At 35.9% G+C, this 25523-nt stretch overlaps 1 protein-coding gene across 1 annotated transcript in view; it reads right to left on the reverse strand.

The window, feature by feature from the left end:
* The window catches only part of LOC150095153 (PP2C-like domain-containing protein CG9801), a 151653-nt gene that overhangs the window by 13073 nt on the left and 113057 nt on the right, over positions 1–25523 (reverse strand). Inside the window, exon 5 of the mRNA XM_090411210.1 lies at positions 7574–7775. Within this exon, the coding sequence (XP_090267336.1) occupies positions 7574–7775 (202 nt within the window). The remainder of the gene's footprint in view (positions 1–7573; positions 7776–25523) is intronic.

Below are 25523 nucleotides of genomic sequence, written 5' to 3' on the forward strand. Positions count from 1 at the left end.
AATGATGCTTTATCTGATTATGGATTTAAAAGCAAAGAACTAAAATAATGGTGGCAAGTTCCAAGGAACAAAATAAAATAAATATCAAGTAAAATTATTTATATCTTGGAAGTACTATTCAAGAAGATTATGCTAATGAATTATAAACTTATTAGATGGGAAGATACAAGGTAAAAGCCAAAAAATATATACTTAGAGGGGTTTAGTTTAATTGGAAGAGGTTATAAACTACAAAAGAAGAAAGACAGAAACAGGAAACCCTTTCACTAAAGAGGGAACTCTCTGTAGTGAAAGGGCCTATCGCTTAGAATGACAATGATACTTAAATTGTAAGTCAAGTATGACAATTGAAGGATGTTTAGGAAAATGGTTTTGACATGAAATCAGGTCTAAGACAAGAGTGCATGGTATTTCTACTGCTTTTCATCATATGTATATGAAGTACACTATCTACCAATAATTATCCAGACACTTGAGCAATTTATAATTGATACCAGCAGATGAACCCTAATGTTGGGTATGTCACCTTTGGCTTGTCACCTCCTGCACCCTTTGAGGGAGACTTTCCACCAATGTGAAGCAGACATCAGATGGAATTTGTCTCCATTCCTCCATCAAAGCAGCACTGAGTTCAGTGACAGATAGAGGATGCGCTGCTCTGGACCTCAATCACTGCTCTAATTCATCCCATAGGTGTTCGATGGGGTTGAGGTCAGGACTCTATGCATGCCAGGGTAGTCGATTAACACCCATCTCTGGGTGTTAATCAACTACCCTGGTGGCCATAAAATAACTTTCCCTCTTTGGAGGCATCTGTAGCTAAAACCAATAAACGGAATGAGACCACATTTTATATTGAGACTTTTGATGGCATGGGGGAGATGATTTCTGCAAAAAAAAAGATTTAGTATCAAAAGTACTAAATCATTTTTAGTACTTTTGGTACTTTAGTACCAAATCTTTTGGTACCTATTGGTACTAAAGTACTTTTGGTACTTTAGTACCAATAGGTACTAAAGTACTTTGGTACTTTAGTACCTATTGGTACCAATAGGTACTAAAGATAGGGGAAGTTTTGGCGCTGGCGGAGCTAAAAACAAGCAGATAATTACATTAAAGGCAGATAAAATGGAATAATAACATTTCGATGGTATAAGCGACAGCTGCATCACTCATTTCAGCTGGATATGTGGTACATTACAAGAATAATAATAATAACAATTAAACTAAAATAACTTGCGAGAGAGACAAAAATTAATGTAGTGATTGAACTCACTGAATAAACTTCTTAATCATAGCTCTTAGTTGCTACAGCTGACATACGCAGGTTATGAAGCCTTCTAAATTCCCGAAGGGCCGCTACAGCATTGCACTGTTTAAGGTAAAACAACTTAACAAGTAAAGCACGCTGAGGCAAGGTAGGATGCATATTGAGCACAATTTGTCAGTTATTCAAATAACTGCCTAAATGTTCCCAATCCCTTTTTAAGTGGAATCGGTGGCACTGCTATCACGCATGCACAGTAAAATTTGCATAATCCTTTTTACCTAGGTTTACTGCAAACATTTGACTGCTTTCAGTTTCGCCAGCGCCAAAATTCCACCTATTGGCAACTTTTGGTACTTTTTTTTTTTTTTTTTTCGGGGAATTCATCTCCCCATGCCTTCAAAAGTCTCAACATAAAATGTGGTCTCATTCTGTGTATTAGTTTTAGCTACAGATACCTCCAAAGAAGGAAAGTTAATTTATGGCCACCCTGTATAACAGCTGTAGTTTTGTGGCATGGGGCATTGTCATCTTGATAGTAACATGGGTCCATTCCATAAAAACACAGTGTGGGTAGCACCTGATTATCCAGAATATCAAGGTACTGAGCTGCCTTCATGGAACCACAGACAATGACCAATGGTCCCACTCCAAATCAACTGAATGCACCCCACACCATTACTCCACCACCAAACTTTACTGTGGATACAATACACTGTGGTAACAAGCGTTCACCGGGCTACTTCCACACCCTGCCAGACTGGAAACAGGTGAGCCTTGATTCATCACTCCAGAGTTCTGTTTTATGCTGGTCAATTTTCCAGTTCACACGCTCTTTGCACCAGGCCAGACAAGCTGCCTTGTTCGTTTGTTGTTGTGATGTTTGACTTGTGTGCCACTGCTCTTCTGTGGAAACCCAGTAAATGGAGTTCTTTTCATACAGTATTAGTGCTAGATGGTCTGTGCCGATTGTAGGCAGTTTTTGTGTGCCACCAGTTTTAACACCCTTTTGTCCCTGTCAGTCATTTTCGGCAGCTGCCCCAGGTGTTTTCCTGCACTAGTGATGCTAGAATGTCTCCATTTGTTGATCAAATTGCCAACTATTGATTTTGGATGCTCCAGTTGAATAGCAATGGCACATATGGACATGCCACCGATGACATGACAGCCCACGTCATGTTGCCATACACTTGCATTCAACTACTACGATGAAATACCGCTTCCTACTATCTGTACACTGGCTCTATGTTATTAACAAACCTGGAATGTTCCATAACTTCTCAAGTAACAGGGGTGTCCAGACAATTATTGGTAGATAAATGATGAGAACTTATACCACCTTTACCATGAGTTGCCCCAGTTCAGAAGATACCTCATGCACAAACTTTGTTTGCTTACACTTGGTTTTGTCGGCCTGGTTGGCTATGTGGTTAGCATATCTGGTCTCCAGCCAAAAGGCTGTAGGTTTGAATCCCGTCATGGGCATGGTGTGATTGTCTGTGAAAATACTAGTGGTGGTGTTCGGCAGTAGATGGCATTGGTGTAGATCATAGGTTCCCAAAATGGGCAGTACCACCCCCCAGTGGGCGCTGAAGCCTTCTAGGGGAGCTATAGTGGGATCAGAAGCATTTGGGGACGTTCAGGCGGTCTAGGGGTCGGCAGCTCTGTATAGAAGAAATTAATAATATTTATTTAAAAAGTAATTCTTTTCGTGATTAGATAATCATTTAAAATTTAAATATTGAATTTTAATTCATCTTATGCCCATCTTACACGATCAATTTTCTATTTCAATTATTTAATCATTTGAAAATTTACCATGTAAGATAGAAATAGATGTCAATTTTCTATGTCAATGAGAAATTGAACGTGTCATACAGGATATTTTAACTTCTATTTTTTATATACTTAAAAAATTTATTCATTTTTTGCTATTGTAAAAATTGATCGTGCCATACTGCCATACGAGTCTTAACTAGTAGTATGTCGGTCAACTATTACATAGGTAATTCACTCAATTCAGCATGTTTTGACAGAATATGGGTGCTTGCAGTGACTTGTTCAAAGCATGAATACGATGGTATCGCAAACAAGTCAATGCATGCAAGTCGATTCGGGCTAGATTTCAAATCTATAAATACCAGTGGTTTAGGAATACGTTTCATTATTTTTTGTGTGCTTTGCCAACAATCATCAGTCGAAAGTGTGATAGATAAGTGGAGTCATACAAAGTGTAAATTAAATCTTTTATTTTGTGAATATTTTTGCAAATTTTATTACTTCATTATGGCTGAAAATAAGAAGAAATGTCGACAGTACAGTATTGAGATTTTGAAATATGGTTTTATTCAAACTGTTATAATGGGGGCATTACAAAATTTATGTCTTGCAAAGTGTGCGGTGGCCCGAAAAAGTTTGGCAACCTATGGTGTAGATGATGAAGGTAGTTGCAGTTGGTGGAGTGGTGGAGACAAAGAGTTGTAGAGTAGGTGCCCTCCCTTGATGAGTTTTTGGACACCCTGGAGGTGTTAGGTAATAATAATAATAATAATAGTGTATATTATGAAGGAAAGTAGCATTAAAATGGATATCAAAATAAGATATTAAATTCAGCTCATTACTTTATGCAGATGCTATATTCATAAATAAATCAAATATAAATTATTAACTAGATACTAAGTAAATGCTGGTAACAAGATTGTTAGGAAAATCAGCAATAAAACTATAAACCACAAATGTTAAAACATTAATGGCATTCTCGATGAAGAACCCACAGAACAAATAAAACTATTTAAGCATAATTTTTAGTGGAGATGGAAAATTAATATGAAATAACAGGATGAGCAAAGCTGAGTATGGTAGGAAATAAAAAAATCATCTTAGTTATTCAGATATATTTCATTCTTCTTCGTTGTATTAACCAGTTACACTGATGTGTTATTTCTGTAATTTCTCTGTCGACAGTTTTCAAGTCTGCTTTTTTAATTTCTTGAACCCACCTCTCATCTTTCTATTTTGTACACAAATTCACCACATGCTCCCTGTGGTGAGTCAGTCAATGTTTCCTTCAGATTTTTTTCTCACAGTCTATGTGATGCAGGTCTTGTTTTCAAACTCAGTTTTCTCCAATAATATTTGTATATTATTCACATATATAAAAGCTGCTCGTTGATTCTTTTAAACTTTCTTACATGTTCCTGATCAAAACTAAAAAAGTGATCACATCTTATTTTAAATCCTCTATACCCTTATATCCTGAACCCAGTCTGAATATATCACTATCAACAATAACATAAGACTTATCATTGCTTAAATGTTCATACAGTGAATTGATGCACATTTTTATACTGCCACAGGGTTAGTAACAAACAATCCATATAGTAACCAGAAAACCAGCATGTACTTATTATTGGCACTTTCTTTTTTATCCAAATTTTTTCAAAATATTTCTGTATATTTGTGATTCATTTCTTGCTCTGCTGCTTAGGTCTCCAACAGGAATACCAGTTCTTCCTCTTTTATTTATTTATTTTTTTTAACTCAGCTGCTCTTTTTCACAGCTTGAAAAATTCCTCAATTTTCTTACAAGTATCTTCTGTAAAACCATAGACACAAATAAGTTTCACTGTCCATTTTCCATGGTGACTCATCACCATGTAATGAGTCACGTGTTTGTTGCCAGTATAAATTGAAGGAATATGATGTTCCCAAGTCAGTGCAACTCTGTCTGAATGAAATGGCTGCGAGAAGAGATGTGATGGAGTTTGAAAGAAGCATTGTGATAGGATGCCTTGTTGCAGGTCTATCTCTTCAGCAAACTGTTGACAAATTGAGCCATCCCAAGTCAATAATCAGTAATACCATACCAAGTGTAAGCAAACAAGTTGCCCCAGTCCTGAAAATAGTACAGGTGCAAACTTGTTTCCTTATGCTTGTATAAAGGATTAAACCAAAAATATAATTCGTTGCATCTTTAATTTATAGTATAACCAAGTGGAAAAACTTCCAACAACTTTCTCTAATGCAGAGTATTTTAATAATAAGATGTGCACCTTTTGGCTACAAGTATATGAAAATGACTTCTGCACTATTCCAATTATCATATATATTTCAAAGGGTAACAGATGGCAATGCTGTAGCTAATGAAGTTTTAACTGAGGCTCGGCTACTGCCGTTACCCCACCATGACCAGACCAACAAGAGACCTCAATAAAGGTCGAAAACTAGTCTGGGTAGTGGCCCTTCCCTTAATGCATAACATTAGACATATCTGCAAGGAGATGTGTTTTGCATTATAGGAGATACTGAGATAGGAGTGTTAGTATCTTGCTCCACCTTTGCAACAAGTTGCCCTGGTGTTGTACCACCTTACCCCAGTCCTGAAGATACTTTCAGGCGCAAACTCAGTTTGCTCACACTCGGATAAAGGATTAAACTAATTTTATTATACTCTAACCAAGTGAAAAATAAACTTTCAACAACAACTTTCATTTGTGATTCATCCATACATTTTCTTCTACAGATAACAGGGAATACGAAAAGTATTCTTGCTTCACCCATCTAGCCAAAAAAAAAAAAAAAAAAAACCTTTGAGTCTGGCTCCCAGTGATGAGATCTCAATAAAGGTTGAAACCGATCTGGATCGTGACCCTTCCCACAATGCATAGCATTATACATGTCTGTAAGATGTGCTTTGCATTATGGGATGCTAAGGCAAGTGATACGAAGTCATCAGCTTCTTTATATGAGTTGCCCCAGTCCTGAAATATAGTTCAGGTGCAAACTTGTTTGCTTACACTTGGATAAAGATTAAACCAAATATACAATTTCTTGGTATCCAGGTATCCTTAATTTATACTAAATCCAGCTTGTTCTTCAATTTTCCCTTCAAATTTGTAAGCATTTTCTCGGAATTGTTACATAACCTTCCCAGTAAAGGTCAGTAGGAAAATTCTTGTATAAGTCAATTTTATTTCCCTATTTATAAATTAATACAATGAGGACTTTACTTCAATCATTTGAGATTTAACCTTCTAACTCACTTGGTGTAAAATTTGTACCTTTATTTTTAAATTCAAATCAAATATCATCTATGCTAGAGCTTTTTTTTGGCAATGAAAATTTCAATGCCAAATATAATCAAATTTTGACTATGGAATTGAGGATGTGAATCAGATCTCTGATGTTCATTCATTTCTCTCATCTCATCTTCCCTTGGCATCTTAGAAACCTCATATTGTATGCGATAGGCTGGTAAATCCTATCTACATTGTCTGCAAATTATGTCTTTCTTCTGGCTGGTATGCCTGTTTTGTAGGATGAAAATTTGAGTTTCCAAGAAGAAAAACCCCTCCACATCCATATGAGACTGGTTAACTCTCTCTATATATACATTTGCCTTAATAATGTAACAGATCTTCTGAATATATGTTACTGCTATAAATTCTCTAATAGTAATGTTGATAGGGCAATGCTGGGTTCTCTTCATTTAACTAGTTATAAATTGAAATTAATTTCACTTAAAGAGAAATCAAACAAGAAGAGATAGAAAATTATTTATTGCCATATCTTTTATTTAATGTCAAGTTACAAAAAAGATCTGCTTGCACTTAAGGTTAGATGTGCTAAGAATCCTACCTGGTAGTGATTACATCACTTCACATGATAAAGCTAAGTGGTGATATAGTAGCAATAAAAACTGCCTTATATCCAGAAATTATAAAAAAAAAAAATTGTATTCGAGTAACATTTTAATTATTAAAATTCTGTACCTTGAGTAAATTAAAATAAATTAAAAAAGAAAAGAAAAAATTATCTTATACTGTGTAGTCTAATTCATACTTATACATCGTGAAAATGTAGGAATAGTGGTGATTCAGAAGGGCCTTTCAAAAGAAAGGCCCTTCTTTCAAAAAAAGGCAATTACTATTCCAAAGACGCAGCTGATATAACAAATCTAGGTCAAAATGCAGATTTCCCATATCATAAGACTATCATAATATGGAGATGGGGGAACTGTCAGTGGGAATGCATTACCAACACTAACAACACTACCAGACTGTAGTGTTGTTAATGCAAGGAATAAGGATTTTAAGAGTAGGTATGATAAATATGTTGTCAATGGAATGAACCTCCCATGATTAGTCTGACAACTCCATGGAGGGTGCAATAATAATAATAATAATAATAATAATAATATCATTTTATATCTAAATATGATTTCATTTTTATTAAATTTGATTTCAAAATATGAAATTAAAAGATAAATGGTTTATCTGTAATTCATATTTTAAACTTAATACATACCCTGAGTAATTTCTCTAACACCATAAATTTTACTATAAACATAAGCTAAGCTATCACCAACATTGCAGGTACAGACAACGAACTTTTCTGATTCCTTTAGCTGACACACAACAGCAGCACATAAAGTAGTTAATAAGCCATTTTCCTGAAGGATAAGATTATGAGCAGCATGAAAGGATCGAAGGAGGCAAACAAATATATCCTGGAAAAAAAAAGTAGCTTTATTATATTATAAATATCTAGAAATTATTAAAATATATAGAAGTTTATTTATTTATTTTTTTTTAAACTGAAGCATACATATTCTCTGCTTCAATTAGGGAGAGTAATGATGCAATCTGATCAGGAGGTTGATAATTATGGAATTTTCCCTGAAGGGTTATATATAGAACTACAGAGCTGGTAATTATGACAAACTTAGGATGCCAGTAGTGCATGAGAAATGGTCAAGAGTTGTTAGAGGGAAGTGGTATCAGACTGCAGACTAAATGCCTAGCTATGTTCAGACTTAACAGAGGTGGAGGGGGGGGGGCGGTAAGTAGTGCAAAGCACAAACAAAGGTGACCATCATGGAAAGGAAGGCACAATTGGATTGAGAGACAATTTGCCAAGCAGGCCAAAAGGAAATCCCAAAGAGCTCTTTTGCAAAGTAGGAATGATTATGGAGTGCTATCTTTAATGATTGCAATAGTATGTAGTTGACAGAAGAAGAAATAGTTGAATTACTGAGTGATCATTTTACAACGGTAAAGATATTGCAGTACTAATGTGACAGCGACCAAGGTGAGAAAAAAGTTGATGAACTTCAGGTAGTTAGGCTATTACAAAGGTTCGTTGTGAATATAGCCATGGGATTAGAAAGGACAGTCAACATATCAGCTGGCATGGTTGGCCGAGTGGTTAGCGTATCTGCTCTCCAGCCAAAAGGTTGCAGGTTCGAATCCGTGAGCATGGATGTTTGTGATTGACTGTGAAAAATATTAGTGGTGGTGGAGAGTATATGTCCTCAAGGGCTCACTTTAGTGAGTACAGGCATGGCAAACCCGAGGTACCTGATTCTGGACCATGCCTTACTTCATGTAATATACATCTGTTATATTATCTGTAGACTGGTCCCTCCCCTTTTTTCTTTCCTTCTTTCTTTTCTTCTTGCTACCTTCCCCCAATGCTATTAGAGTATTCGAGGGCTAGGGGTGAATCTTTCCTATTTTGCTATTTCATCTTATGTGGAAAGGGTCTCTGCAACCCTACCACTTTCTTCTTGCAGTGACTTCACTCAAATGCTACTATGCACCGAGCATCGGAGTGACCATACGGCATCTGTAGATGCCCAGCGAACATAGAGAGAGAGAGTAGATGGCGTTGGTGTAGATGATGATGATAGTTGGTGGATTGAGTGGTGAAGGCAGAGTTGCAGAGTAGGTGCCTGCCCTCGACAAGTCTTTGGGCTGCTGGAGGTGTCACATCATAATAATAAAATAAAAAATATGTGAATATGAAAGAGATAGGGCAGTGCTTCTGACCATATACAAGTCTTAGCAGTATTCACTAATTCACAGTATTCAAAAATCACTACAAAGTACTTCTGCTGCATAAAAGAGCTCCAAGAGAGATATAGCAAATTAGAGATCAATCAGTATATCTAGTAGGGTGGTTAAGGGATGAAAAAAAAAAAAATGGTTAAGGGAAGAATTTTGGATGGATGGGAATATGAGACTATGGATTGTGGGCAGCATGGTTTTTTGAAGATAAGTTAATAATTTACACACTTTAAGTGTATATTTCTTTTATCCAACTTTGTTGAGAGACCCAAGTATAAAGCACTGTACTTGGGCAATTTATGTTTAATTTACACATTTATGATATTTGGGAACGATTAAGGGAGGGATATCCAGTTGTTTGCTGATGCTCAATCATTATCATTTGTAACATAATTTTGCATCTTTCATAAATTGTACAGCTAAAATTAATCCAACTTAAATTAAACTTGCAATGACTTCATAGATTTTTGTTGAAATACTGAAATACCAAATTTAATTAAAGACGTTTAAATGAGTATAGGGAGAAAAAGAAAGTTATGCAGGAAAATAAGAAACAACTAAGCATGGAAACAGGTAAAGAAACGAAAATCAGGTCAGTGATGTTATTCGTAAAATGAAAGAAGTTATTTGGTATGGCAACACTATAATAAAACATGTGATGAGAGTTATAACCTCTAGCTTTCCTGGAGCGAAAATTAAGAATATAAAGGAAGCAATTCAAAAACAGAAAAAGGTAAACAAAATCATAATTGTAGTAGGTACTAACGACTTAACTAGTGATAAGTTCAGTATGAGAGAGGACATGAAAGAGTTGGAAGAGGCGAAAGTGCAGAGTGAGAAAGTGAAAATTATTAGTATTTGACCTCGATATGATAAAAATGAATTAAGAAGAAGGGCTATGATGGCAAACGATTCGATGCATGGGCTGTGTAGAAGGAATGGATGGAAGTTTTTGGAAGTGTGGAGTGAGTTTGAGGGAAGATTAGATTTGTATAAGAGGAACAGCCTACACCTGAATGCGTTGGTATCAGGAGTCTGGAAAAACTAATAACTGGTATGAGACCTAACACAGGGAACCAGGGAAACTAAATTATAAAGGGAGGAATGGTGAGTGCAATGTTATATAACTGTGTTAATGATGGGAATGGGCTTTATCATGTAAATGTTGACGAGGAGAGAATGATTTTGCCTATGTGTTCGTCCATTTCAGACCTATCAAACGTGTGCAAAGATGTCACACTACAGAAGAATAGAGCTCTGCAAGTTATCCAACTGTCTCATGCAGACAAGAGTATACAAAAGAGCATGCAGGTAGATTATTATGTCTGTACACAAATGCTAGTAGTATCAGAAACAAAGGAGGTAGAGTTTGTTGCCTTAGACAATATGTTAGGCCTTCGGACTGTAGGCATTAGTGAGACCTGGCTATCAGAATCAGACCTACTAACTGGTATCGAGAGTAACAGGCACACTATTTTTAGGAAGGATAGAGAGGATAGGATAGGAGGGTGTGTGCTGATCATGATATCGGATGACCTGAATCCAGTTAGAGTTTAGACCTATGATTGTAGTACTTCTAACAATATTTCATGTGGCAATGAGTTTGAAGCCATCTGGTGTGCGGTGGAATCCAACAAGATCAATTACATAGTGGGGTGTTGTTACAGACCTGGTGGATCAGTTGCTAGTGATGAAAAAATGCATCACCCAATAGAAAAGATGAGCACAAAAAGAGAATTCATAATGGGAGACTTTAATTATCCAAATCTTGATTGGGTATCAGCAGAATCTCATGAGAAGAATGAAAATGCATTTATTGAGTTGTTGCAGGAGAGCTTTCTCAAGCAGCATGTGATGGAATGAACTGAAGGTCAAAGAGTGTTAGATTTGATTAAGTAGTGTTTTGTGCCTCCGGTTTGTGACAGTACTCACTTGGGAAGTGACTAAGCTTATGAATGTTCCATTCAGAAAAGGTTACATACTGAACTACAAAGCAGGAAAGTATGACCGACTGTGGAGTATACTGAGTTCAGTGGATTGGTTGCTGTATGGGAATAACATCAACAGTGCATGGGAAGCATTTAAACAATACTTAAATGATGCGATATCAGAATGTCCTGAGAGTTCAAAGAATAAATACGGTAGGAGTCAAATGGATGTGTAATCTTATTAAGCAAGAGATTCGTAAGAAAAGGTTGATGTGGAAAGAATACTGTGTGCATAAGGATGATGTCCATTATGAAAGTTATAAGCAGCAGGCTAGAATAGTCACAACTATTGTAAGGAAGGCAAAGTGAGTATGAAAAGAAACTGACTGTGTGCTAAAGAGAACCCACAAGAATTTTATCGATATGCTGCAAGTAAAAGAAAGAATGAACATGAAAGAATAACTCTTCTAAATGCAGATGACGTGAGGGTTACAGACACAGAAGAGGTTGTTCAACTAATGAGTGTCCATTGTGTTAAAAGTATCAACCTGGTGTACACGACATTGAGCTCACTGCTACCTCTTCACTGGATGAAGAAACTCAGGTGTATGAGGACGAGGTATTAGAGCTGTTGCACAATCTGAATAAGAATTCAGCAATAGGGACTGATGGGATATCAGCACGTGTGCTAAAAGAGTGTTCAGCAGAACTGGCTATTCCTTTGACCAGGCTATTTAATATGAGTCTCAGAACAGGAAAGATTCTGCAGGAATGGAAAGAACATATGGTAATTCCATTGCACAAAGGTGGTGCAAAGACTGATGGATCCAATTATCGACCAATTGGTATCTCAGGTGTGGGGGTGAAGATTTTGGAAAAACTGGTTAGGGCTCGCATTCAGAAATGAGTTGACAGTGAATCTCTACTTTGCCATGCACATGGGTTTACCAAGGGAAGGTCATGTTTTAGCAACTTGCTCACATTCTATAACAATGTTACTAATGAATTAGACAAGGGGAAATGGATACACCATGATACTTCTGGATTTTGCTAAAGCTTCTGACAGAATATAGCATGGTAGACTGCTGCATAAACTGGAGAATATGGGTTTGAATTATAGAATATTAGCACAGATAAGAGGATAGCTGACTTTCAGATATCAAAAAGTGGTATACAGGGGATGTGAGTCTGCAAGGTTTAAGGTAACAAGTGGTGTACCACAGGGATCAGTGCTTGGTCCACTGTTATTCAGTCTATACATTAATGATATTGGGAAGGATTTGACATGCGACATACAGCTATTTGCTGGTGATGCAAAGATAGGTAGGGTAACCAGGAATGCTGCTGATATGCAGTACTTGCAGAATGATTTGAATAAAAAAGGCTGGAATTGTGGGCATGGGAAAATGGATGTCAGTTCAATGTCAGTAAATGTAAAGTCATTCACTTCGGCGTGATTAGATATCCAATGTCATATTATATTGGTGGGATTATGTTAGAAGAAACTGATGAGGCTAAGGATCTTGGAGTGTTAAAAGCTAGGAAGTTGAAGTTCAGGGGCCATGTGGCAAGGTTGCAAACACAACTCAAAAGATAATTGCAATGCTGCAACGAATTCACATGTAAAGATAAGGATGTTATTTTGCCTCTTTACAAGGCCTTGATAAGATCTCACTTGGACTTTTGTGCACAGGTCTGGTCTCCTGGCTTCCGTTGTTTTTCTGATATACTGGAGAGAGTGCAAAGAAGAGTGTTAAAAATGATATCAGGATTGTGAAATACTGATTATGAAGACAGATTGAGAATTTGTAGACTGCAGACACTAACAAACAGGAGAAAGAGGGGTGATATGATTGAGACTTACAAACTTCTGAAAGGGTTATATGGGATTTCAATCGATGGAATTTTTCAATTTATGGAGGGTTTGGAAAGGACAAGAGGACATCCTTGGAAGCTATGAATGCCGCTAAGAAAGGGGGTGAGGGCTAGATTTTCTCTCACAGGATGGTGCATGATTGGAATGGATTGCCATTGGATTATGTGAGTGCAAGCAGTGTGAACGAATTCAGGAATAAGTATGATAGCTGGTGCATGCAGTATGTAGCCTCCCTTGATGAGTCCCTGACTCCATGAAGGTCTCTCTTAATAATAATAATTAAATTCAGCTCAATCCAAACACATGTTTACAGAGAGAGAGAGATAGGTAGACAAGCTAAATGAACAGGTGCTTACACACTGTAGCAAAATACTTCATATCATTAATACTTTGTTGTATTATACCAGAATACAGGCAAAAGTAAATGGCTACTATAACATTACCAAGTGCAAGGCCATGCACGTTGAGATTAAGACATTACTAGCTGTATACTATACTGATGAATTAAACTGCAAGAAACTGATGAGGCTGGGGATTTGGAGGTTATTTTGACAGGAAGTTGAAGTTTAGAGTTCAAATTATGCAGTTGTTGAACACACTGACAAGCAGAGATAAGGAGGTTATTACCCTTTATAAGGCATTAAATAAGACTGCATGCAGATCTGTCCCCTGAATTGTGGGGATGAAGCAGTGGTGGAGAGGATCAACAGGTGAGTGACAAACACAGATCCATGGAATTCTCTTTATGAGAACAGACTGAAGGTCTGTAGGTTTCAAAAACTAGCTGATTGGCAAATAAGAAAGGACATGATATAGTAGCATATAAGTTATTAAAGGAGTTTTATAGGGTTGACACTAAGATTTTTTTAAAACATGGAAATTGTATAAGATTGTTGTAATCAAGGGTGTTAGGATTAGATTTTCTGCTTGGAGGGTAGTGAATGGGTGGAATGGATGACCAGAAGTGGTTGTGAGCACTTTGTTGGTGATAAGTATTGTGTGAACAATGGTTAGAGAATGTCTCCCATGATAAGTGACTCCATGGAGATGTCAGAGGGATTAAAAAAATATATGTATTCTAACAAACCAGAACTAAACCTAAAATACTTAACAAAACCAAAAGAACTCAGTCAGTATATTGTTTTTCTTAATATGAAATAAAATATAATAGCTTTGATGTAGTAGTAGGGTTCCCCCCTACTACTACATCAAAGGAACTAAAGGTGAAAACCACTAGAGGTGAAACCAGTAGAATAATGGTTGATCAAATCATTGTTACTTTGGCTTACTGTTTGAAACGTAATATGTCTTTGTACATATATGTACATACTCCAGATGATAACCTTAATATGAAGGTTGAAATGTTGGAAAATTAAAGTAATTATTCCTAACATGGTTGTGTCTCTATAATTTTATGGAGACACAACCATGTCTCCATAAAATTCAGCATTCATTTCACTGATCACTGTGTTACACAGTGATCAGTGAAATGAATGCTGATCACTGTGTAACACTAGAGGAAAAGATTCTTATAATAGGGAAATGCTTGTAGGACTTTGGCAAAGACTAAATAACATGAGGAGCATATGGATCATAATATAGATCAATAACTGTTTCTACCTGACCACTGTTATGAAAAGTAAGCATATATCACTGGCATACTATCACCATCTTTCCACTTGCACTTATAGCTTAATTTCACCTTTAGGTGAAAAACAATAGAGCAAATTGCAGACTTTAATTCTTGTCACCTGCATGTTCAAGTATAGAATGCAAACAATCTTGAACTTAATGGTTAAGTTCATAAATTCTCAAATGTATTACGGTAGAGCATATTGATATATAATCCTGTTTTATGTATCAAGTTGAGTTTGTATTATAGCAAAAACAAGTAGGATCATGTAAATTAGGATGTGCCTGGAAGAAATCAATACTTGGTATTTTAAACTCAAGTATGACAATAATCTGAGAGAATCAGAACACTATACATTTAATGTCCAAAACTTTAACAAGAAATGAAAAATAATGATAAATTTTTAGTAAAATTCCAAATCTAAAAAACCTTTTTTTTTTTTAAAAAAAAGTGTATATATATATATATATATATACACACACACACACACATACACACTGCATTTTTCACCTTTAAGATGAGTTTTTTTTGTACATAAAATTTACCTAAAAATTAGGATGCGTCCTATAAGCTAAATGAGTCTTATAAACTTGTGCATGTTATATACCAATGTGTTTTTTATATATGTGCAGTTGCGGTGCATCATCACTTATTGATAATGCATGATCAGTTTGAATAGTTGTACAGTCATTAACAATCAAACATTTAAACTAGTAATCAATAAATTATTATATTTAACATTTTTTTTTACAACCCACAGATTCTACAAAGCACAGACATAGCTACACAAGTGCATTTACGCTTAGTGTGATTGAGTATGCAAAAAACAATGGCAATAGGGCACAGAGTGACACTCTGGGCCTCCACCTATAGAAAAAATGGTGCGAACTTGGTGGAAACAAGAGCAGTAATTATTAATTGCTGCTTTTTTTTCGAATTTCTTCTATTAGAAGCAAATTCTAAATAAACACAATCTCTGAAGAAAACTGGCAAAACGGCCAGAAATTGAAAATGAATTAAAAACTTGGTTAATGGATCAAAAAATATCGGGTTGCTGTGTATCTACAAAAATGATTATTCAACAAGCAAAATTATTGGCAACAGAAAGAAATATCAATTTTACAGGGTCATTTTACATCATGGTGCTTTAGATTTATGGAGAAAAATGATTTATGCATGTGTGCATAAACAAAAATATCACAAAAAATGCCAGATGAATTCAAAAATAAAATTATCAAGTTTCACAGATTTACCATAAATGCTAGAAAACAGGACAATTTTGAACTTTCACAGATAGCTAATATGGATGAAGTACCTCTGATTTCTGATGTGCCCTCGAACAAGACTGCTGACTCCAAAGATAAAAATATTAATGTAAAAACTCTTGGTCACGAAAAAACTCACTACACGGTTGTTTTTGTTATGGAATGTGGACAGAACAAAATTGTCACCTTTTTTTAATTTTTAAAAGAAAAACTTCCCAAAGGAGTTTGCATTCATATTCATCCAAAAGGATAGATGAGGAAGGAATGAAGTTATGGATAAAAAAGTTATATGTGGGACATCCTGGTGGATGATACGCGTCGTGTATAAAAATTTTAAATTAAAAAAAATTAATATTTACATGAAAAATGTGATGTATCCAATAAGGTGAAAAATAAGGTGTGTATATATAATTAATGTGCTGAAGCAGATAAATCCAGGAAGACACTGTTTGTCAAATACATTTGTATTCAGTAGCAAAATTCCAAATGATACTTGCATGAAATTCAAGACAAGTTTTTTCTTTTGAATCCTTGATGAGATCTCAAGTGTTAATTTCAGATAAAAAAAACATCAGTAAATTTAAAATAAGAAAAAGAAAAATACGTCATTAGGAAAAAAATGGAAGAAAGCGAAGCAACACATAAAATAGCTAAACAAAAGTCACTACTTCACTCTTAAATTTTTTTTTCTTGGGTATTTACATCAGAACAGCTGATGTAAATACCCAAGGCAGTGTCAGTCGGATGTCTTTTTGACGCAGGATGTCAACCGAAGCCAAAAGCCACAAAGAGATCTTCAAGCCTGTATGCTGAAACTTCTTGCCTGAGCTTTTCAAGTACTGGAAAAATTGCAGTCCAAAGCACGCCAATATCCTGACGAAACGCCCCCTGAGGCAAGACTCTCCAGACAAAAGCCTAAAGCCTGAGATGAAAGGAAAAGCACAGGGACCTTAGTGCAAGACCATTGGATGAGTGTGCAACACAGAGCCTCTGTAAGTTTGTTCTATTTTTTGCTGTGCATTCCTTTTGAAATCTAGGAGATATGTTATAGATGGACTGATAAGAAATAGTAATAAGAAGTATCTATAAGAGAGTCCTCTGATTTGTTATTAATTGGAATATAATTTGTGAGATAACTTGGCATAGCTAGCTAACCTCTTTGGGAGTAAATTAGTTTCAGTAATTTGATTTAATAAGCAGAGAAGTAATTGAGCAATTATATTGTATAGTCATTTAGTATTGAAAAGGGAAAGTTTGTTTCTTTATGCTAAAAGTCTAATGGATAGGTAGAGAGAGTAACCTCATTTAATTAATGTACTTTGTTATTAATGTAAATGAATGTGTTTTAATTATATGTCAATAGAGTGCTGCCTGATCTTTTATTTTTACAATGCACTGTTCCTAAATAAACTCGAATCCGTGAGCGGGAAACAACTAAGGCATTAAAAGTGAAGTTTACGTACTTAAGAACCACGACTGTTTATGTAAACTTTGTTGAAGAAATATATGCTAGTAAGAGAGAGAGAGATCTACCAGACGTATTACTGAGTCTTATGCCGATATAGAAATACTGGTGGCACAGTCTTAACAAATAAATTTTCCAGAGTTCATAGGCATACGACTAGTAAATACAAAAGGTGGATAAACATAGTACGCAACAGAAGTAAGAAAGAAAGGTTACGAAAGAAAAAGCACACTGCTAATTAGAATAAAGATATTACAAAAACGCATTAGACCTCATTCATTACAAAGGTTCAAATAATTCAAATATCACAGTAGCTTACCACAAACAGCAAAGAGAAGTTCTTTTTTCAGTAATGGTGGCCTGATGATTATTTCATTGCACCCAGTATAACAAAACTGTATACAGGTACTTTAATTCCAAAAATGTAGGAAGGTATGTATATATATATATTGCTAATTGTTCATGCTGCTGCTTTCACCGATGACACAGCATCAGATGCGGTCAGGCTTAATGGCCTTGGTAGTCTACCACTAATAGTAAAACTACAAGTACTACTATTTTATTCTTCTTACAGTAAAATATTGTTTTAACAGATATTTTGCAAATGAGGATTGTTTTTTTGTTGGAATGCATTGCCCGAGAGCATGGTGAGTGCAGAGACAATGAATGCATTTAAGGCTTAGTATGATGATCTGTGCATGTGACCTACCACAATGAGTCACTGGACTCCATGGAAGTCTGATGATGATGATAATATATTGTTTCTTCAGACTTCCATGGAGTCCAGTATCTATCTATGAGGGTGGTCTGAAAAGTTCCTGGCCTTGACCATAGACGGCAACACTATCAGCAAGATTTTTTCTTTCTAAGTTGGTACATCTGTTATAAGCATCCATGTGAAATTGGAAGTCAATTCTATTAAGTAGTTTGTTTCATGCAGCTGTCTGAAGCAAAAGTGTTGTCTGTATCCCTTGAAATGGATAAAATTGAGTATCATGCTGTTATAAAATTCTTTGTAAAAGAAAGTTTAACACCAAAAGAAATTCATTCGAAGTTCATAAAAGTTTATGGGCACTCTTCTTCTTCATTTTCAACAAATAAGAAATGGACTGCTGAGTTTAAACATGAGCTGTACCAGCCTTGAAGATGATCCACATGAAGGATGTCCAAAAAGTGCAACAACACCAGAAATCATTGATCAAGTGCACGATATGGTATTGGATTACCAGCGAGTCAAAGTACGTGAAATTGCTGCGCTTGCTCACAGCAGATCAAAAATGCATTCCCACGAAAATCTTTGAACAGTGCTTGGAGCATTTTAACAAGAATAAAACTGATTTTGTGCGTCGATTTATTACCATGGATGAGACCTAGATTCACCATTACGCACCAGAATCCAAACAGCAGTCAAAACAGTGGACAGAAGCCAGTTATTCAGCGCCAAAGAAGACACAGTCAGTTCCATCAGCAGGAAAGGTCACAGCATCAGTGTTTTGGGATGATAAAGGCATTCTGTTTATTAATTATCTTGAAAATGGTAAAACAATAACCGGAGAATATTATTCCAATCTTTTAACCAGACTAGATGAAAAAATTCATGAGAAAAGACCCGGTTTGTAGAAGAAAAGAAATCAGCTTTCATCAGGACAATGCCCTGTCCACAGTTGTTTTGGCAATGGGAAAATTAAGGGATCTGCACCAGTAGTGCACCCAGGGGGTGGGGTCAAAGCCCCCCCCCCCCAAAAAAAAAAAACAGAAAAAAAAAAACACTAGAAAATTTTTCAAAAATCTTTTCATAATTAAAATTCATTTTTTTATTTATGTAGTGTCATGTCTTCTATTTCTATACTACTTATGAATTAACGGTGACATAAGATGGGAATACCCTATAGCTCTCCGGAATCACAGTCACTGTGAATGCAAAACGACGTAAAATAGTGCTTAGGTGAACCAAGCGCTAATCCATTTGCCTGAGCCAGGCCAGAGGAGATCACGGGTATCATGTATTGGTGATCACTGCAGTTGCTCAGTTATAGGTCATGCATTGTGTAGTGGGTATTCTCAAATCGCCTACTCAACTTGTCCCTCGCCCCAAGATTAAATCCTGAGTGTTGGAACATCGACCGTATTCCCCAGATTTGGCTCCCTCTGACTTCTATCTCTCACCAAAACTAAAACTCATGTCTTCTATTTAATGGCATAAATGTCATTAATTGCTGGCCTGGTTGGCTGAATGGTTAATGACCAAGTCATTAACCATCATGACATTTATCAAGTGTCATTAACCATTATGACATTTATTAACCATGTCTAATTTAATGATATAAATATCATTAAATTAACTGCTGGCCATCTACACGGCTAGCCTAGTGGCTGTGAGCTTCGCAACCATATGCCTGGGAGAAGGAGTATCCTAGGTTCAATTCCCATTGGAGACGTGGGGAGCTGAAGGATCTTCCTCAGTCATAGCCAAGTTAGCCGGTCTTGGGCATGGACAGTAGGGTTTTTTCAGCAGTTTATCCAGAGGTTTTTTAATCCCGCAATGCAGGCAAACTGGTATTGAGAACTCAACACTACGGACATAGGATACACAGAGTGTAGTGTTGACCACGTTTTCCTGTGAATGGTTTGAGGTCCAATGATTAATAAACCTTCGACGCCACAAGGTAAAAGGAATATGAGATGAGATAATTACTGGCCTGGTTGGCCAAATGGTTAGCATACCTACTCTAAAACCACCAGGTTGTGGATTCGAATCCGACTATGATTGTCATTATGTGGAAGATGAATTTTGTTGATCATTGCAAGACCACCACCTCACTTATTAGAAGGCTGAAGTAGCTGGAAAAAGTTCAATGTTTGGTCTCTAGAACAGGGTTTCCAGATAGTGTAGAAATAAATTTTAATCATCATCATCAAATTACTGCCATGTACCCTCAAGGGGTGTACAGGATATGATAGTACTACATGAAAAAAATTACATCATTATTAATTTCCTATATACAATTTTCCTCCAAATCAGTCTGTTACTTGTCAAGACTCCTACATTATCAGATCTTATATTTCTATCGTCTAAGGCACTTTGTACCATATCAATCCACCAATATTTTGGTCTTCCTCTGGCTCGTTTTGCTGCCAACCTGGCAGAGAACACTTGTTTTGCTAATCTTTCCTCACCCATTCTGTTTAAGTGACCATACCACCTGAGATTAGCTCTACTAATGCATTCCTGGATGCTGACAATGTCAAGTTCTTTCCTAATATCCTCATTTTTAATATGATATTGCCATTGATGCCATCTGTTCACGCCTATAATCTTTCTCAGGACTCTCATATCTGTGGTCTCTAGTCTTTGGTCAAGGGTTTTACTTCTGACCCAGCTCTCAGATCCATAAGTTAAAACTGGTTTGAACACTGTCTTGTATACAGCTAATTTAGTGTTCCGACTAATTTTTCTCTTATTCCATATGAATTCATTCAACTGACTTCGCACCATACCAGCTTTGCTGATTCTGTTGTCTATTTCTATATTTAATTTACCATCTTCAGTAAAAATCGTGCCTAAGTAGCTGAAATGTTTTATTTGTTCCACAGGTTCTCCATTCACAACACAGTTGACATTTTCAATGATTCTGCCTATTTTCATTGTCTTTGTCTTTTTATTGCTGACCTTCATACCATATCTATTACAACAGCTATTCAATTTAGTCAGAGAATCTTGCAGACTTGTAGCGGATTTATTTAGAAGTATAACATCATCTGCATAAAGCAAAGAGCTGACATTAACATCTCCAATTTTGATATCATGTTTAATACCACTTTCCTTCATAATGTGATCCATATAGATAATGAATAACAGAGGGGATAATGTACATCCTTGTCTCACACCAGATTTAACATTAAACCACCTTCCTGTACTTCCTTCAAATCTAACTGCTGACTTTCAACTCAAATAAAGACTAAGTATTGCTTGATATAATGCCCCATTGACCCCATATAACTGCAGCATATTGAATAGCTTCTCTCTTGGCACCTTGTCATATGCCTTTTCCAAATCGACAAAACTTAAATACAGATCTTTGTTATATTCATGCTTTCTCGACTATTTGTCGTAAAGTGAAGATCTGATCCTGACAGCCTCTATTTGGCCTGAATCCAGCTTGTTCTTCACCAAGCTTTTCTTCCACAATTTATCTCAACCGTTTCTCAAGTATACTTGCATAGATCTTGCCAGGAACACTCAGTAGGGAAATACCTCTGTAATTCTCACATGCAGTTTTATTTCCCTTTTTATAAATGGGACTATGAGAGCTCTACTCCAATCATCGGAAATTCGTCCCTCTGTCCAGGCTTTCTGAACTATGCAGTGCAGCCATTACAAGACTCTTATACCACCATACTTCGGCATTTCTGGTCGAATATCATCTACTCCTGCTGCCTTTCCACATTTCAAGCCTTTGATAGCTTTTTCTACTTCAAGTATGGATATGTATTCCTGACTGCATGCCTGGACAGTGTTTTTTTTTTTTTATCACTGTGCTGTCATCACTGCTTGTTTCATTTAGAGGTTTTTCAAAGTAATCACTCCATACTTCAATGATATCTTTTTCTCCTGTTTTCATGTCACCTTTATCATCTCTAACTCCTTTTACAGCACTCTTTCTTCCATTCCTAAGCTTCTTCAACAACCTCCAGAATATTTTGCCACCTTCTTGATATTTATTTTCTATATTCTTGCCAAAGTCTTCCCATGACTTTTGTTTAGCTAGTTTTACACAGTGTTTAGCATTCTTGCATTTGTCTCTATATTCTCTAAGAGCACAAGCTGACTTATTTGACAGTAACTTTTGATATGCTTTCTCCTTTTCCTTCACTGCCTCTTTAACTTCCTGTGTCCACCAGGGAGTTCTGATTTTTCTATCCTTGCAGACAACCTCACCACATGCCTCTCTGGTAGAATCAATCAATGTTTTCTTCAGAGTTTGCCACTGAATCTCGAAGGTTTGATTCCTGTTCTCAAACTCTTTCATTTTTTCTTCAATAATCTTTTTGTATTTTAGTCTACAGTTCACATCTGAGAGCTGCTCAACTTTTATTCGATTTAAAACTTTCTTACATGTTATTCTTTTCAATATGAAATTCAATTTTATCCTGCTCAAGACTAAATAGTGATCACTTCCAATTTCAAATCCTCTGTACACTCTGGTGTCCTGCACCAGAGAGAAAACATCACTATCAACAATAACATAGTCAATGAGACTTTTCTTATTCCTAGCCTCTTCTCTCCATGTGAATTTGTGCACATTTTTATGTTGGAATATGGTGTTACTAATAACTAGTCCATGTCCTGAGCAGAAATCCAACAGATATTTGCCATTATTATTAGCTTTGCTCTTTTCTCCAAATTTTCCCAAAATATTTTTGTATGTCTCACAATTATTTCCTACTCTTCTATTTAGATCCCCAACAAGGACCAACTTTTCCTTTTTCATTGTGTCAGTTGCTTTTTCTAAAGCCTCAAAAAATTCATCCACTTCTACCTTAGTAGAACCTTCTGTGGGACCATAGGCACAAATAAGTCTCATTGTCCAGTTCCCCATTCTCATATTTGCCCACATTACTCTACTTGAGACTGACTGCCATTCAAGAAGATTAGCCTCTTATTTTGTGTTGAATACTATGGCTACTCCTTCTTTTCCTTGATTGTCATTGCCTGAATATAACATTTTGTATTTCTTGCTCAGAAAGATCTCACCAGTTTTTGTCTTTTTTGTTTCAGCCACCCCTATTATGTTGATCTGGTACTTATCTAATTCCTCAGCTAGCTCCATTTTTTGCCATTCAGGCTTCGTACGTTGATAGTACCGATCTTTAACTCTTGTGATGTTGAGTTGGGGTTTGTTTTCAGATCTGTTCTAGTAGCTGACTTTTTGCTGTTCGCCCTGGTTCCCTGGCGAAAACAACGGGTGCCTTTTTTAACCGGGCGACGCCCCAGCCGACATGAAATTTTGTCATGTTGTATCATCATTTTTTATTTTGGTTTAACCAATAAGAATACAATTTGGTCAGCTAAATCCCAAATTGCCAACCCATCCTCGTTCATTCAGTATCCAAATAGATACCTAACAGGGTGCACCACGAAAAGGTGAGGATTGGAGATTAGGTCAGAAGCCCTGGTCAGTTCTCCACATTCCTTTAAAGGCTATGTGGAGGTCTCCTCTCAGTTATACAGCTTTGACCTTTAAGCATCCCATAAATTTTAAAAAATTACAAAAAAATATATATAAAATTGATAAAAAAAAAAAAAAAAAAATCCTTAATCCACTCATTGTGCAAATGTAAAATATATATAAAATTGATAAAAATGGAAAAAAAAAAATCCTTAATCCACTCATGGTGCAAATGCACTACAGGTATAGGTTTACTAATAACCTTTAGTGGGTGGAACGAGATAAAAAAAAAATTATAGTCATTATGATTTCAAATGTATGAATCATTGATTTCATTGTGCACTATGTAATGTCTTTCATAATCTAGTTACCACTGTTTTAGGTTTTATGCATTGCTAACCAGAGATAGTTTAAAATAAAGCCTTGATTTTTGTTGCATTGTTTTGGGCAGTGTGTGTCACTTCAGTGTCTTCTCTGAATTTTTAATCATAGCAATTAAATTTAATATATGGCATTTGTAAGAGTTCCCAAAGTAGCTGACATTTTTCATTGGTAGCATGAAAAGTTAGATCACATTTGTGAGATTGCTTTTTCTCTACATCTGATCTTTCAAGTAAATATTCTTTCAATTGAAAGAAGATATGTTCTTTTAAGTGAATCTCTTTCTGTTTCAAATATTCTAATTTTGCAAAGTAATAGATACCACATGCACAGAAAATTTTATATACACCTGGTTTCAGGGCCGTACTTATTCACAGGTGCACAAGGCTCTAGCTGGGATCCCAAAAAAATTAAGAGTCCAAACAATGATTGGAGGTGCCTGGAGTACTCTAGCACTTTGGGCCCCACCCACCTCAGGAAAAGTGTAAGAACGACCCTGCCTGGTCTCTTAAAAAGTGATGAATGATGTTATTTTGATGACCTCAGCTTCATGGAGATTCTTGTCATCAGAATGAAAGCAAGTTGTGTAACTTTAAGACATTGGAAACTTTATCCATTACCTTTTCTTATGTAAGTTAAAGAAACTACACCAGACTACATTTTGTATATATAAGAAATTTGATGTCATTTGTAAAATGTTTGTAAAATTATAGCCATTGGAGCACTTCCCTGAAATAATCCATTTCATGTTCTCTTTTGTTGTCGTCACCTGATATAGAGTGTCCTCTTTCTTTAAGGGTATTTGTCACAGTTTTCTTCTAAGCATGATGATAGTGAGTAGAAGCATGTAAACATCTTCCGATATTGATTTTTTTTTTTTCCCCCTTATACCAAACAAGAGTCTTCCTTCAGTAACTCAGATTAGTACTTCCAAAAAAGTGTCTTGTTTTCTTCAATTTCCACTATAAAACATATTTTGCAGTTTTAAGCTATTCAGAAAGGTCTTAAAATTATAAAGTATTTCTTTGGAACAGGGCAAGAAAAAGAAAATATCAACATACCCTATCCATATTTGGGGTTTTAATGGCCTTATCAATGGCAATCTTTTCAAAGGATTGGATTCTGTGTACACAATTGCAAAGTGTAGTGAAATCGAAGCTCCCACTGACAGATCTTTCTGTTTGTAGTAAAAATATTCCTGTTTGAAGAGAAAATTTTGTGTACAGAATGTTTGAAAATGTTATCCAGTGTAAATAGTTCTAGTAACTGTGTTTTCTCTGGGAACATTAGCATTAGTAAAAAAAAAGACTTGTTACATCCAAACTCACTAAAATCTATTACATCCAAAATGATATCCTTAATTTTGTTCATGAAATATTTTGAATTCTTGGTACAGGAGCATCGTTTTTTTATATGTGGAACGAGAAGTTTCGTTAAATATTTGGAAAGGTAACATGTTGAAGAATGCCTAGCATCCGTCTTAAAGTTACTCTCCTTATGAATTTAAGGTATACCATAGATCCAATGGGATGATGGAATGTTTTGACGTAATTTGATTTTTAATTTCTTTAGGCCAGTTAGAATAATAATAATTATTATTATTAACAATATTTGACTTCCATGGAGTCAGAGACTTATTGTGGGAGGTACTATTGCATACAATGATCATCCAAACTATACTTTCAACTGAT

The sequence above is a fragment of the Typopeltis vanoorti genome, chromosome 21, assembly GCF_054136105.1.
Source record: "Typopeltis vanoorti isolate ZY-2024b chromosome 21, IOZ_Tvanoo_1.0, whole genome shotgun sequence".
Lineage (NCBI taxonomy): Eukaryota > Metazoa > Arthropoda > Arachnida > Uropygi > Thelyphonidae > Typopeltis > Typopeltis vanoorti.